Source organism: Felis catus, chromosome F2 (assembly GCF_018350175.1).
Source record: "Felis catus isolate Fca126 chromosome F2, F.catus_Fca126_mat1.0, whole genome shotgun sequence".
NCBI classification, from domain to species: Eukaryota; Metazoa; Chordata; class Mammalia; order Carnivora; family Felidae; genus Felis; species Felis catus.
The window spans coordinates 45,526,300-45,540,596 of NC_058385.1; the positions used below are offsets into that span (position 1 = coordinate 45,526,300).

General features: G+C 37.5%; 1 protein-coding gene across 12 annotated transcripts in view; it reads left to right on the forward strand.

The window, feature by feature from the left end:
* Window positions 1-14,297, forward strand: part of VPS13B (vacuolar protein sorting 13 homolog B) — an 804,655-nt gene that overhangs the window by 379,457 nt on the left and 410,901 nt on the right. For all 12 annotated transcript variants that reach the window (XM_023248521.2, XM_023248520.2, XM_045050210.1 and 9 more), the window contains one exon: window positions 10,002-10,129. In XM_023248521.2, coding sequence (XP_023104289.2) covers window positions 10,002-10,129 — 128 coding nt within the window. The remainder of the gene's footprint in view (window positions 1-10,001; window positions 10,130-14,297) is intronic.

Below are 14,297 nucleotides of genomic sequence, written 5' to 3' on the forward strand. Positions count from 1 at the left end.
CCAATATAGTAGTTTTATTACTCTCTTCTCCTTATCTCCTAGTAACTACTGATCTTTTTTACTGTTTCCATAGTTTTGCCTTTTCAGAATGTCATATAGTTTGAATTAGTATGTAGCTTTTTCAGATTGGCTTCTTTCACTTACTAATATGCATTTAAATTGCTTCTGTGTGTTTTCATGGCCACAGTTTATTGACTCACCTACTGAAGGACATCTTAGTCCTTCCAAATTTTGGCACTTAGGAATAAAGATCCTATAAATTTCTCTGTGCAGGTTTTGTGTGGTTGGTCTAGATTTAAGTCAGTTATTTAAATTGGCAGAATTTTACCATAGGCTTAGGTAACCATTTTGTTCTCATAACTACTAATGGACAAAAGAGAAGTGATGCAATCCAAGTCAATAGAAAGCAAATTAATGGTGTTTTATTAAGAAAATTATAATAGGAAACCCATTGTAAATCATTTAATTAATTCTGAAATATATGGAATAAAGTGTTAAATACCCCGTCGCTCTTACCCTCACCAATTCCATTTTGCTCTCCTCAGAGGAAACCTCTGTCATGGATTTGCTTTTTTACTCTTCTGTAACTTTTTCTGTGTATGGAGTAGACAAATCACACTCAAACTTACACATTGTTGTAAAAACATATTTGGATTATACTACACATATGTATTTTTCTCATTTCACAAGATATCAAAAATGTGCTTTCTATCATACCTGTAACTGTTACTCATTTTAAGTGAATGGATTATAATCTTCTTTGGAGGTATTGTGAAGTTAATTTAACCATTTATTTTTTTTTTTCAAAAAAAAATTTTTAAACATTTATTTACTTTTGAGACAGAGAGAGAGAGAGAGAGAGAGAGCATGAACAGGGGAGGGTTAGAGGAAGAGGGAGACATAGAATCTGAAACAGGCTCCAGGCTCTGAGCTGTCAGCACAGAGCCTGACGCAGGGCTCGACCCACAGACCGCGAGATCATGACGTGAGCTGAAGTCGGACGCTTAACCGACTGAGCCATCCAGGCGCCCCAACCATGTATTTTTTGATGGAGAGATAAATTGCTTAACATTTTCCTTCTCCATTTCCGCTCCCTTCTCACCTCTTTTCTTTTTTAACTATTTCAAATAATACTGCTGACACTGACCATTCTTTATAAGTTGTTTGTATGCATGCACTCTCAAATGTTAAAGTATCTCTGTAGCATAAGTTTTTGGAAATGGGATTATTGTAGAAAAATATTGCGTGTTTAAATTTTGATAGCTACAAATTGTCGTCTGTTGCAATTCTACTAAAAAGACCATACTTAATCATATTCCCAATATATGAAAAATTCTCAAAAGAGCCTTCAACAACGACAGATTTTGTAAATATGCAAATTGATGCTTTAAAATGTTGCCAATGTGACCACGGAAGAGGATACCTGATTTTTGTCTTAAGTTTTATTTGTTTCTTGGCAAGGGTGTTATTAAGTTTTTTGGCCATAGTATATTTTTCTCTTAATTATCTGTTGGTATTCTTTTCCATTTTGTATAGTTGTTGAGCTGTTTGTAACCTTGATATCTTCATTTGAACTGATGGTAATTGCAACTTGATAGGTCTAAAAAACTAAGGTGTTTTTCCTCCTGGGTTCTCCTCCTCCTGCAGCTCCATTCTTCCATCTGCTGAGACCTAAAGCCTTGGAGTCATCCGTTCTTCACTTTTCTCTCTTACTGTATGTGTAGTCCATCAGTAAAGCCTGGAGGCTTTATCTTTTTAAGTGGATACAGAATTTCATCACTTCTTACTACCTCTGTTGCAACCACCATCTTTCACATACTGTCTCCCTGTTTTAATACTTACAGCTGATTTTCTGCAGAGTAACCAGAGAAATTCTTTTAAAATATGTCCATCCAATAATTTTATGACTGTATTTAGACTCCATGATCATGTCCCAGCTTCTCCAAAGCAAAAGCCAACCTTCTTACCATGGCCTATATAAGCTCTGTATGACTGGTCCTTATTTATAGCTCTGACTCATTTCCTACTTCACTCACTCTTTGTTTTGGCCATCATTTCTTCTGTATTATTTCTTGAAAATCCTAAGTATACCTCTAACCCAGGATTTTGCATTATTATTTACCTAGAATGCTCAGTTCCCAAATCTCTCTATGGATCTCTCCCAAACTCTTGTTTTAAATAAACATTCTTTGAATTTATAATATGCATATTATGGTAGATTGTGGGTTTATAAATATGAGGGAAAAGGGTCTATGATCTATGCCCTTAAGATATTAATCTATGGGGCGCCTGGGTGGCTCATTTGGTTGAGCATCCGACTTTGGCTTAGGTCATGATCTCACGGTTTGTGAGTTCAAGCCCTGCATCAGGCTCTGTGCTGACAACTCAGAGCCTGGAGCCTGCTTCATATTCTGTGTCCCCCTCTCTCTCTACCCCTCTCCTGCTTGCTCTCTCTGTCTCTCTCTCTCTCATAAATATTAAAAATTTTTAAAAAGATGTTATTAATCTAGTATAAATGCAAATGAGCCAAGTTGGGAAGATAAGGAAACTGAGTTCAAATATAGCAACTGTAGTTCACATAGTGGTAATATGGCAGCATTTACTTTGGAGAGCATTTTAGGACCATCAAACTTAATTTAATCAAATTCTTAAAAACCAAGATCTGACTTATTTTATGTTTCTTAAGTACATAAAGTGGTACATACAAATTAATGTTTGTATTAATATATAATGTATAAAAAATATATGGATATGTTTAGAAAAATATATGTTGTTATAGATTATTAAGTTAAGAGTAATTTCTGAAATTTTGCTTTAAAATTGTTGAAATTCTCTGATTTCTGTAATTTAGATGGACAAAAATTTTAATAACATACTATACAGAGTGGAATATCACCTTTTGTTTTCTTAATATAGAAATTTGCCTTTTAGGTAAGCACATACTTTTTTGGTTACTTTCAAAATCAGTTTGTAAAGTTGGAGCAATAGGAGCCCATGCCCACACCTCTCAGATCTCCCAGCTGGACATCGGAAATAAATTTTCATGGTTTAGGGCCTCTCTCATTTGACCTCAGGAAATGACCTTTGACTGTTAGGCACCTGGATGAAGAACCCTGCGTTAAGCTTGTCAGAGTCCTGTAGCCTACAAAGACCCTCTGCTTGCACTAGGATCATTCGACTGAAGGAAGATGGTGGCACAGGAGGATGCTGGGCTCACCTCATCCCACTGATCACTTAGATTCCACCCACATCAGCCTAAATAACCCAGAAAACCACCAGAAGACTAGCAGAATGGACTCTCTGGAGCCAAGCTTAGACAAGAGGCCCACAGAAGAGGGTAGGAAGAGCAGAGAGGCGGTGCGTGGTAGATGGACTGGCGGGAGGGAGCTGGGGTGGTGGAAGAGCAGACCGCTGGGCAAGGCAGAGCCCCTGAAGTGTGGCTTGCAAAAGCAGAGGGGCCGGACTGCGTGAGTTCTGACAGCCAGCGGTACTTAACATCTGGAATGTTAAAAGTCAACAGCTCTGCTCTCAGAGAGCAGGGAGGCAGGGAGGGAGAGTTCTTAAGTCTTGGAAGGACACAGCTCAGTGGGGGAACAAAGGCTTTGGTAAGCACCATTTCCCTCTCCCATCCCCCGGCTGAAATTCCAAAGGGAACCAGTTCCCATCATCCAACTGTGCAAATGCCCAGCGCTGTGCAGCTGTGGATCCATCCCTCCAACGGGCCTGCCTCCCTCCCTGTGCTGCAGGGCACCTCCTGCAGAGGACCACCAACAGCAAAGCTAGCTAAGCCTGCCCCTCCTGCCCCTCCTGCCCCTGAGCACCTTGCAGATCCACCCCAGCTAATACGCCCTTGGCCAGATCCTATCAAAGGAGCACCACAAGCCTGGCAGTGTGCAAGCAGCCCAGACAGGGGCCACACCACTCCACAGTAAGTCCTGCCCCTGCGAGAGGGAAAGATAAGGTACACACCAGTCTGACTGTGGCCCCAGCTGTGGGCTGGGGGCAGACATCGGGTCTGACTGTGGCCCCACCCACCAACCCAAGTTCCTTGGGACAACACAGGGGAAGTGCCCTGCAGTTTGGGGCTACCAGAGGGCCTAGCCAAAATGACAAAATGGAAGAATTCTTCTCAAATGAAACTCCAGGAAGTAGTAACAGTTAATGAATTGATCAAAACTGATTTAAGCAATATAATAGAACAAGAGTTTAGAATAATAGTCATAAAATTAATCGCTGGGCTTAAAGCATTGAGGACAGCAGAGAATCTATTGCTACAGAAATCAAGGGACTGAAAAATAGTCATGAGGAATTTAAAAATGCTATAAATGAGGTGCAAAATAAAATGGAGGCGGCCATAACGCAGATTGAAGAGGTGGAGGAGAGAATAGGTGAATTAGAAGATAAAATTATGGAAAAAGAGGAAGCTGAGAAAAAGATAAAAAAAAATCCAGGAGTATGAGGGGAAAATTAGAGAACTAAGTGATGCAATCAAACGGAACATCCATATCATAGGAATTCCAGAGGAGGAAGAGAGAGTGAAAGGGGCTGAAGGTGTACTTGAACAAAATAGCTGAGAACTTCCCTGATCTGGGGAAGGAAACAGGCATTGAAATCCAAGAGGACTCCAATGGACAGCAAACTCCTTTCAGACATAACTTGAATCAATCTTCTGCAGGATATGTATAGTGAAACTGGCAAAATACAAGGATAAAGAGAGATTTCTGAAAGCAGCTAGGGATAAAGGGGCATAACATACAAAGGTAGACACATAAGTGTAGTAGCAGACCTATCTACTGAAACTTGGCAGGCCAGAAAGGAATGGCAGGAAATCTTCAATGTGATGAACAGAAAAAATATGCAGCCAAGAATCCTTTATCCAGGGGCGCCTGGGTGGCGCAGTCGGTTAAGCGTCCGACTTCAGCCGGGTCATGATCTTGCAGTCCTTGAGTTCGAGCCCCGCGTCAGGCTCTGGGCTGATGGCTCAGAGCCTGGAGCCTGTTTCCGATTCTGTGTCTCCCTCTCTCTCTGCCCCTCCCCCGTTCATGCTCTGTCTCTCTCTGTCCCAAAAATAAATAAACGTTGGAAAAAAAAAAAAAGAATCCTTTATCCAGCAAGTCTGTCATGCAGAATAGAAGGAAAGATGGAAAGATAAAGGTCTTCCAAACAAACACTGAAGGAATTCATCACCACTAAACCAAGCCTACAAGAGAGCCTAAGGGGAACTTTGTGAGTGAAATGTTGCAAGGACCACAAAGGACCAGAGACAGCACTACAAGCATGAAACCTACAGATATCACAATGACTCTAAACCCATATCTTTTAGTAATAACACTGAATATAAATGGACTAAATACTCCAACCAAAAGACATAGGGTATCAGAATGGATAAAAAAACAAGACCCATCTATTTGCTGTCTACAAAAGACTCATTTTAGACCTGAGGACACCTTCAGATTGAAAGTGAGGGGATGGAGAACTATCTATCATGCTACTGGAAATGAAAAGAAAGCTGAAGTAGCCATACTTATATCAGACAAACTAGACTTTAAATTAAAGGCTGTAACAGGAGATGAAGAAGGGCATTATATAATAATTACAGGGTCTATCTATCAGGAAGAGCTAACAATTATAAATGTCTATGCGCCGAATAAGGGAGCCCCCAAATATATAAAACAATCACAAACATGAGCAACCTTATTGATAAGAATGTGGTAATTGCAGGGGACTTTAATACCCCACTTACGGCAATGGATAGATCATCTAGACACAGGATCAATAAAGAAACAAGGGCCCTGAATGATACATTGGATCAGATGGACTTGACAGATATATTTAGAACCCTGCATCCCAAAGCAACAGAATATACTTTCTTTTTGAGTGCACATGGAACTTCTCCAAGATAGATAGATACACATATTGGGTCACAAGACAGCCCTTCATAAATATAAAAGAATTGATCATACCATGCACACTTTCAGACCACAATGCTATGAAACTTGATATCAACCACAAGAAAAAGTCTGGAAAACCTCCAGAAGCATGGAAATTAAAAAAGACTCTACTAAAGAATGAATGGTCAACCAGGCAATTAGAGAAGAAATTAAAAAATATATGGAAACAAATGAAGATGAAAATACAACAATCCAAACGCTTTGGGATGCAGCGAACACAGTCCTGAGAGGAAAATACATTGCAATCCAGGCCTATCTCAAGAAACAAGAAAAATCCCTAACAGCACACCTAAAGGAACTAGAAGCAGAACAGCAATGACACCCCAAACCTAGCAGAAGAAGAGAAATAATAAAGATTGGAGCAGAAATAAACAATATAGAATCTAAAAAAAAACTGTAGAGCAGATCAGTGAAACCAAGAGTTGGTTTTTTGAAAAAAATAAACAAAATTGATAAACCTCTAGCTAGGCTTCTCAAAAAGAAAAGGGAGATGACCCAAATAGATAAAATCATGAATGAAAATGGAATTATTACAACCAATCCCTCAGAAATACAAGCAATTATCAGGGAATACTATAAAAAATTATATGCCAACAGACTGGACAACCTGGAAGAAATGGACAAATTTCTAAGCACCCACACAGTTCCAAAACTCAAACAGGAAGAAATAGAAAATTTGAACAGACCCATAACCAGTGAGAAATTGAATCAGTTATCAACAATCTCCCAACAAATAAGATTCCAGGACTAGGCGGCTTCCCTGGGGAATTGTGCCAGACATTTAAGGCAGAAATAATACCTATCCTTCTCAAGCTGTTCCAAAAAATAAAAAGGGAAGGAAAACTTCCAGACTCATTCTATGAAGCCAATATTACTTTGACTCCCAAACCAGACAGAGACCCAGCAAAAAAAGAGAATTACAGGCCAATGTCCCTAATAAATATGGATGCAGAAATTCTCAACAAGGTACTAGCAAATTGAATTCAACAGCATATAAAAAGAATTATTCACCATGGTCAAGTGGGATTCATTCCTGGGCTGCAGGGCTGGTTCAATATTTGCAAATCAATCAATGTGATACATCACATTAATAAAAGAAAAGAACGATATGATCCTGTCAATTGATGCAGAAAAAGCATTTGACAAAATTCATTATCCTTAATAAAAACCCTCAAGAAAGTCGGGATAGAAGGAACATACTTAAACATCATAAAAGCCATTTATGAAAAGCCCACAGCTAATATCATCCTAGTGGGGAAAAACAGAGCTTTTCCCCTGAGATCAGGAACACCACTGTGGTTTAACATAGTGTTGGAAGTGCTAGCATCAGCAATCAGACAACAAAAGGAAATCAAAGGCATCAAAATTGGCAAAGATGAAGTCAGGCTTTCACTTTTTGCAGATGACATGATATTATACATGGAAAACCTGATAGAACCCATCAAAAGTCTTCTAGAACTGATATATGAATTGAGCAAAGTCACAGGGTACAAAATCAATGTACAGAAATCAGTTGCATTCTTATACACTAATAGTGTAGCAACTCACTAATAGTGAAGCAACACAAAGACAAATAAAGAAACTGATCCCATTTACAATTGCACCAAGAATCATAAAATACCTAGGAATAAACCTAACCAAAGATGTAAAAGATCTGTATGCTGAAAACTATAGAAAGCTTATGAAGGAAATTGAAAAGGATACAAAGAAATGGAAAAACATTCCATGCTCATGGATTGGAAAAATATTGTTAAAATGTCAGTACTACCCAAAGCTATCTACACATTCAGTTCAATCCCAATCAAAATTGCACCAGCATTCTTCTCAAAGCTAGAACAAGCAATCCAAAATTTGTATGGAACCACAAAGACCCCAAAAGCCAAAGTAATATTGAAGAAGAAGACTAAAGTGGGAGCATCACAATCCCAGACTTTAGCCTCTACTACAAAGCTGTCATCATCAGGACAGCATGGTATTGGCACAAAAACAGACACATAGACCAATGGAATAGGATAGAGACTGCAGAAGTGGACCCACAAAAGTGTGGCCAACTAATCTTTGACAAGGCAGGATAGAATATCCAATGGAAAAAAAGACAGTCTCTTCAACAAATGGTGCTGGGAGAACTGCAGAAGGATGAAACTAGACCACTTTGTTACACCATTCACAAAAACAAACTCAAAATGGATCAAGGACCTGAATGTGAGACAGGAAACCATCATAACCCTAAAGGAGAAAGCAGGAAAAAACCTCTCTGACCTCAGCTGCAGCAATTTCTTACTTGACACAGCTCCAAAGGAAAGGGGAATTAAAAGCAAAAATGAACTATTGGGACCTCATGAAGATAAAAAGCTTCTGCACTGCAAAGGAAACAATTAACAAAACTAAAAGGCAACTGATGGAGTGGGAAAGATATTTGCAAATGACATATTGGACCAAGGGCTAGTATCCAAAATCTATAAAGAACTCACCAAACTCCACACCCGAAAAACAAATAATCCAGTGAAGGAATGGGCAGAAGGCATGAGTAGACACTTCTCTAAAGACGACATCCAGATGGCCAACAGGCACATGAAAAGATGCTCAGCGTCGCTCCTCATCAGGGAAATACAAATCAAAACCACACTGAGATATCATCTCACGCCAGTCAGAGTGGCTAACATGAACAAGTTAGGAGACTATAGATGCTGGCAAGGATATGGAGAAACGGGAACCCTCTTGCACTGTTGGTGAGAATGTAAACTGGTGCAGCCACTCTGGAAAACAATGTGGAGGTTCCTCAAAAAATTAAAAATACATCTACCTTATGACCCAGCAATAGCACTGCTAGGAATTTACCCAAGGGCTACAGGAGTGCTGATTCATAGGGGCACTTGTACCCCAATGTTTATAGCACCACTTTCAACAATAGCCAAATTATGGAAAGAGCCTAAATGTCCATCAACTGATGAATGGATAAAGAAGTTGTGGTTTATATATACAGTGGAATACTACTTGGCAATGAGAAAGGATGACATATGGCCTTTTGTAGCAATGTGGATGCAATCGGAGAGTGTCATGCTAAGTGAGATAAGTCATACAGAGCAAGACAGATACCATATGTTTTCACTCTTATGTAGATCTTGAGAAGCTTAACAGAAGACCATGGGGGTGGTTAAGGGGGGAAAAAGTTACAGAGAGGGAAGGAGGCAAACCATAAGAGACTCTTAAAAACAGAATAAACTGAGGGTTGATCGGGGGGTGGGAGAGAGGGGAAAATGGGTGATATGCATTGAAGAGGGCACCTGTTGGGATGAGCACTGGCTGTTGTATGGAAGCCAACTTGACAATAAATTTCATATTAAAAAAATAAAGTTGGAGCCTGGTTGGCTCCGTCACTTAAGTGTCTGACTCTTGATTTCAGCCAGGTTATGATCTTCAGGTTTGTGGGATCAAATGAAGAGTGGAACCCACTTGGGATTCTCTCTCCCTCTTGCTCTGTCCCCCTCCCTTGATTGCTCACAGTGCGTGCATATGGTCGGTCTCTCTGTCAGAATAAATAAACTTTAAAAAAAAGTTTAGAGAGTCTATGGATAAGATTTTGTCATCAGGAGAATTCACATATGGGAAGACCTGTTTCTTATCTATTTTGGATAAATAAAATGCTTTGTTGTTCCTTTTTTGTTTTCAAGTAAAGTTTTTATTGAGGTATCTTTATACTCAGAAATGGGTAAATTGTTAGGTTACAACTTAATTTTAGTAAAGTGCGTATATATCCATGTATTCATTAAATAGAATATTAGATTATAACATTGTTCCGCAGTGCCATCTCCCAGTCACCAACCCAACAGGAGTAACCAACACTCTCCTGACTTTTAACAGATAAGTTGTGCTTATGTTTGAATAGTTGCAAAAATCAGTAATTCTATAGTCTAAAGTGATCTGATGTGTTATTTTGTAATCTCATTCAGAACTAATAAAGAAATAAATAATCTTGGAAGTAGTTTCTGTATATTTTTCTAAAACAGTAAAGTAAATGTGTGTTAATTAATTAACTGTTCTTATACTTAGAATCTCGACCATTGTCAGTTCCTGTGAAAGCCATGCTGAATATATCTGAAGGCTGTAGAAGTCCTGAAGAAAGAATGAAAGAATTTATTGGAGTAGTATGGAATGCAGTAAAGAGTCTCACACTGCAGGTAAAATAAATGTCATGGTTTTAATTTCTATGATCCTTTTTAACTTTTAGCACCTTTGATATTGGTAAAGAAACAATCTCACTGGTAACACTTAATATCGTTAAAAATAATCTCCCTTGTAACACTTGTGTATACCATCTCATTTGTATAACTTAGATGAAAACTGTTGGTGCACTTTACATATTATTAGCAAATTATATGAAATACATCTTATATGCTATTCTTGATAAAGTTACAAATTATGCAAATTTTGAGATGTTTCTCAAATTACAAATTTCATTATACATTTTCTTTATTTTAAACTTATTTAAAAGATTCTAAATGTTCAGTATACAAATCAGAAAACACTAGACAATAGGCCACTTTGGCCAGTGGTCCTGAGGGACCTAAGATAAAGTCAGCATGGCTTAGTGACTAATGCTGAGGGGACTTTGGGGGACTGAGAAGAAGGATGCTGTCTAAGTGGTGTTTCACATTCCAGTTTTGGCATTTGGGTGCATAATGATGCCATGAAATGGTAAAAGAAGAAGCTATGCAGAATCAGGGGCAAATAGAGAGTTTATGCATACATTTGAAACACCTGTGAGATCTCCGGGCTTCTATCGGACTGTAGGATATTCATATCTGGAGCTTCAGGAAGAGATTGCACACTAGAGATATATTTTGGAAATCATCTATAGATGGATAAAACCAGGAGAGTTAGTGATCCAAAAAATATGTGAAGTTGAAAGAGCAGTGGGCCAAGGGGATGCCATTTCTAAAGCAGACAGTGGAAGAGAACGTGTCCTTGAAGGAAATTGTAGTAGAGAGATCAGAAATGTAGGAGGAAAAGCCAGATAGTTCATGAAAGGAAAGGGTGTATAGAATTTCAAGGAGCCAGGCGTTAGCAGTATCAAATTCTATATCTTAACTATGGACTCTACTTTGCTTATCTGCAATATGAAATGGTTAAATTAAATAATGTTTAAGATTATTTCCAATTCTGACATTCTTGTGAAATTCTGGTTTTTTGCTTGTTTTATCATGATACATTGCCTTCGTTAGCTTTATCACCAGCAATAAACTAAATCTTAGCTATCATTATGGATTAGTTATAAGTAGAGATACTGATTTTCCTCACTTTTTTCTTTTAAAAAATTTTTGTGGTAAGATACACTTACCATAAAATTTGCCATGTTAACCATTTTTATGTCTGCAGTTAAGACTCATGTTCCTCATTTGACTAAGCTTATTGAGTGTAAATTAACATATAATTACAGGAGTTCTAATGATTATATCTTTGTATATGTTATTTTGAATATGACCCAGGCACTTGCTTGCTTCATTTCTAGTCTCGGCACTGTATTATACATGCTGTATATTTAGACATTTCCAGATGTTAATGTGTTCTGGAAAAGTTTAAAGGTAAAACTTGATTCTGATTAAATGATTAAAATCTAGGCCCTAAAATTCTAGTTTTTAAAATAGTAGTGTCCGTTTTCCAAGATGTTTTATGAACCAAAATATAAACCAGAAAACTCTGAAGTTGTCATCAGATAAAATAGAACATCATAACTTGAAGCCATCAAAGGATTATTCTCTTAATGGAAGTTTGAGCAAGCAAATGTGTTCGGAATCAGGATTTCTGGAAAATTGATTTTGGAGCCAAAGTTGATATTTGCTAAGCCCATGTTCTTCTTTCTTGTAATAGACTTATATTGCATTAAGATGTAAACAATATTTTCTATAACCTATTTGTTTTTCAGTGGGAAAAGTAACTTCCACATTTCATCTTAATGGATTATATTATAGTACTATATGTAGTCTTGAACCATTTTTTTAAAATAGGAACTTAGTTCGGGGGCCTTTTTCACAAAAGATTAGCACAAACTCAGTTCTTTGCAATTTTTCTTTATCAGTTGATCAGTAGAGATCCTATCTATTATACTGCAAAAAGCTACATTTTCATTCCAGAGCACATAATTGGCAATGGCACGCAGTTGACAAAATAGAAATACTCTGGCCTGGAATTCACTAATAAAGGAGTACATTTTCTTGTTTTTTGCCAAACTCAGTCTTGTCTTTTACATTGAAGATCACGTTTCTGTTATATGGCATTTTCTAGATGTTTTTTTTATAGTTTCTGAAGCTTTCTAAGTGGCCTGTGTAATGTAGTGGACTCTTTATTTTCCATACCACATTCCTTGATTTCGATATGTCAAAGTGTCTCAAGTCCCATAAGGTAGTTAAGCTAGACCAATTGAATTCTCTTTCCAGGAAGTTACATACTGAATACGATCAGTGATGCAGTAATAATACTGCATGATACAGATGTCCTCATATCCAGCGCACTTCCTGGCCTATCTCCATGATCAGACAAGGGTAGGCATTTGAGGCTAGACAGACCAAATGCCAGCCACCTTACTTGTAAAAGTAATTATTTACATTTATGCTTAAAATTTTGCAAAGAATCTATCTTTCATTATAGGCATTGAAAAGGTGACAGCAATTGCACGGTAGTTTGTTAGAGGACAAAGTTGGTAATTCAAATGTAGGCATTTTTTCATATTGTCCCTTGGTAAATATGGGGAAATGTAGATTTGTATTAATCTGGAAAAGAAGACAACCAAGGTTCACTATTGAGGTTTTTAACTTAATGCCTTATATTGGGAACATTAAGATTTCTACTATAAATGAAGGTACCCCAAATATTTTCATAGTGTATTGAGAGTTAACAAATAGGAATATGGTGATTTGGGCAGTAGTTAATAATATATTTGTTATAGTGCAAATGGAATACTGCTTATATTGGTGGCCTCTATATACATAAATACTTATAAGCAACAGTGTTTTTAAAGAAAAAGACTGTGAACATCTCTTATGAATCCATGAGAGCTAATATATGGATCTGACATATAGGAGATAATTCAGTGTATGTTCATTGACTTTATTTAGCAAACCTTTTTGTGAGAGTTAATACATTGTATCTTTATATCAGAGCTGACTCCCACCTCCCCACAATTACAGATGAGTAAACTGAAGTCACGGAGAGATTAATTTGTTAAAAGTTCCACGGTTAGAGTTGAACCCATTTGGCTGACATGTCAATTTTATTAATTACCAAGTTGTCTCTGTAGAATGAAATGATGAACAACAGGTATTAAGCAGTTATTTTAATTAACATCAGATACTGATACTAATAAAAATAATTGTGTTCACTTATTAATTATTTAGTGCCTAGTACATGCTAGACATGCTACTGTGTACTGAGACTATAAACACAATAGGCTGATTATCTGATATTACAGACCCTATGTTCTAGTGAAAATTCTGTAAGACTATTAGTAGTTTAAAACCCTCTTGTTTCAAGTTTTTGGGTGCTGTGTTTATGTCTTTTGTCTCTTTATTCCTGACTTTCAGTTCAGTTCGTGGTTGATATTAAAGAATGCATGAATTAAAGAAAAAGTGAATGAAAATATAACCTGAAATGTTTCTTCATGTATGTTTTTATTTGAAACTATTTTCTGAATAATACAATTCATACAGAGAACATTTCATTCTTCAGAAATTTTGCAAAATATAATTATCACTGACGTTTTAAATATTGTGGCACCTAGGTGGCTCAGTCGGTGAAGCATTGACTTCAGCTTATGTCATGATCTCATGGTCTGGGAGTTCGAGCCCTGCATTCAGGCTCTCTGCTGACAGCTCAGAGCCTGAAGTTTGCTTCAGATTTTGTGTCTGCCCCTCCCCTGCTCGCACTCTGTCTTTCTCTCTCAAAACTAAATAAACATTTAAAAAATTAAAGTTTCAAAGGAAAGAATTCATGTTAGTGGGGAAGAGGAAATAGGAATGTTACTTAAAAGTATAGAAAATTGGGGTGCTTGGGTGGCTCAGTCAGTTAAGGGTCCGACTCTTGGTTTCAGCTCAGGTCATGATCTCTGTTTGTGAGTTCGAGCCCCCCATCAGGCTGCATGCTGACAGTGGGGATCCTGCTTGAGATTCTCTCTCCCCCTTTCTCTCTGCCTCTCCCCTGCTCACTCTCTTGTCTGTCTCTCAAACATAAATAAACTTAAAAAAAAAATTTAACTGTATAGAAAATATGGTATAACAATTTTAAGCATTTACTTTAAAAAAATTTTGTTAATGTTTTTATTTATTTTTGAGAGAGAGAGAGAGAGAGCACAAG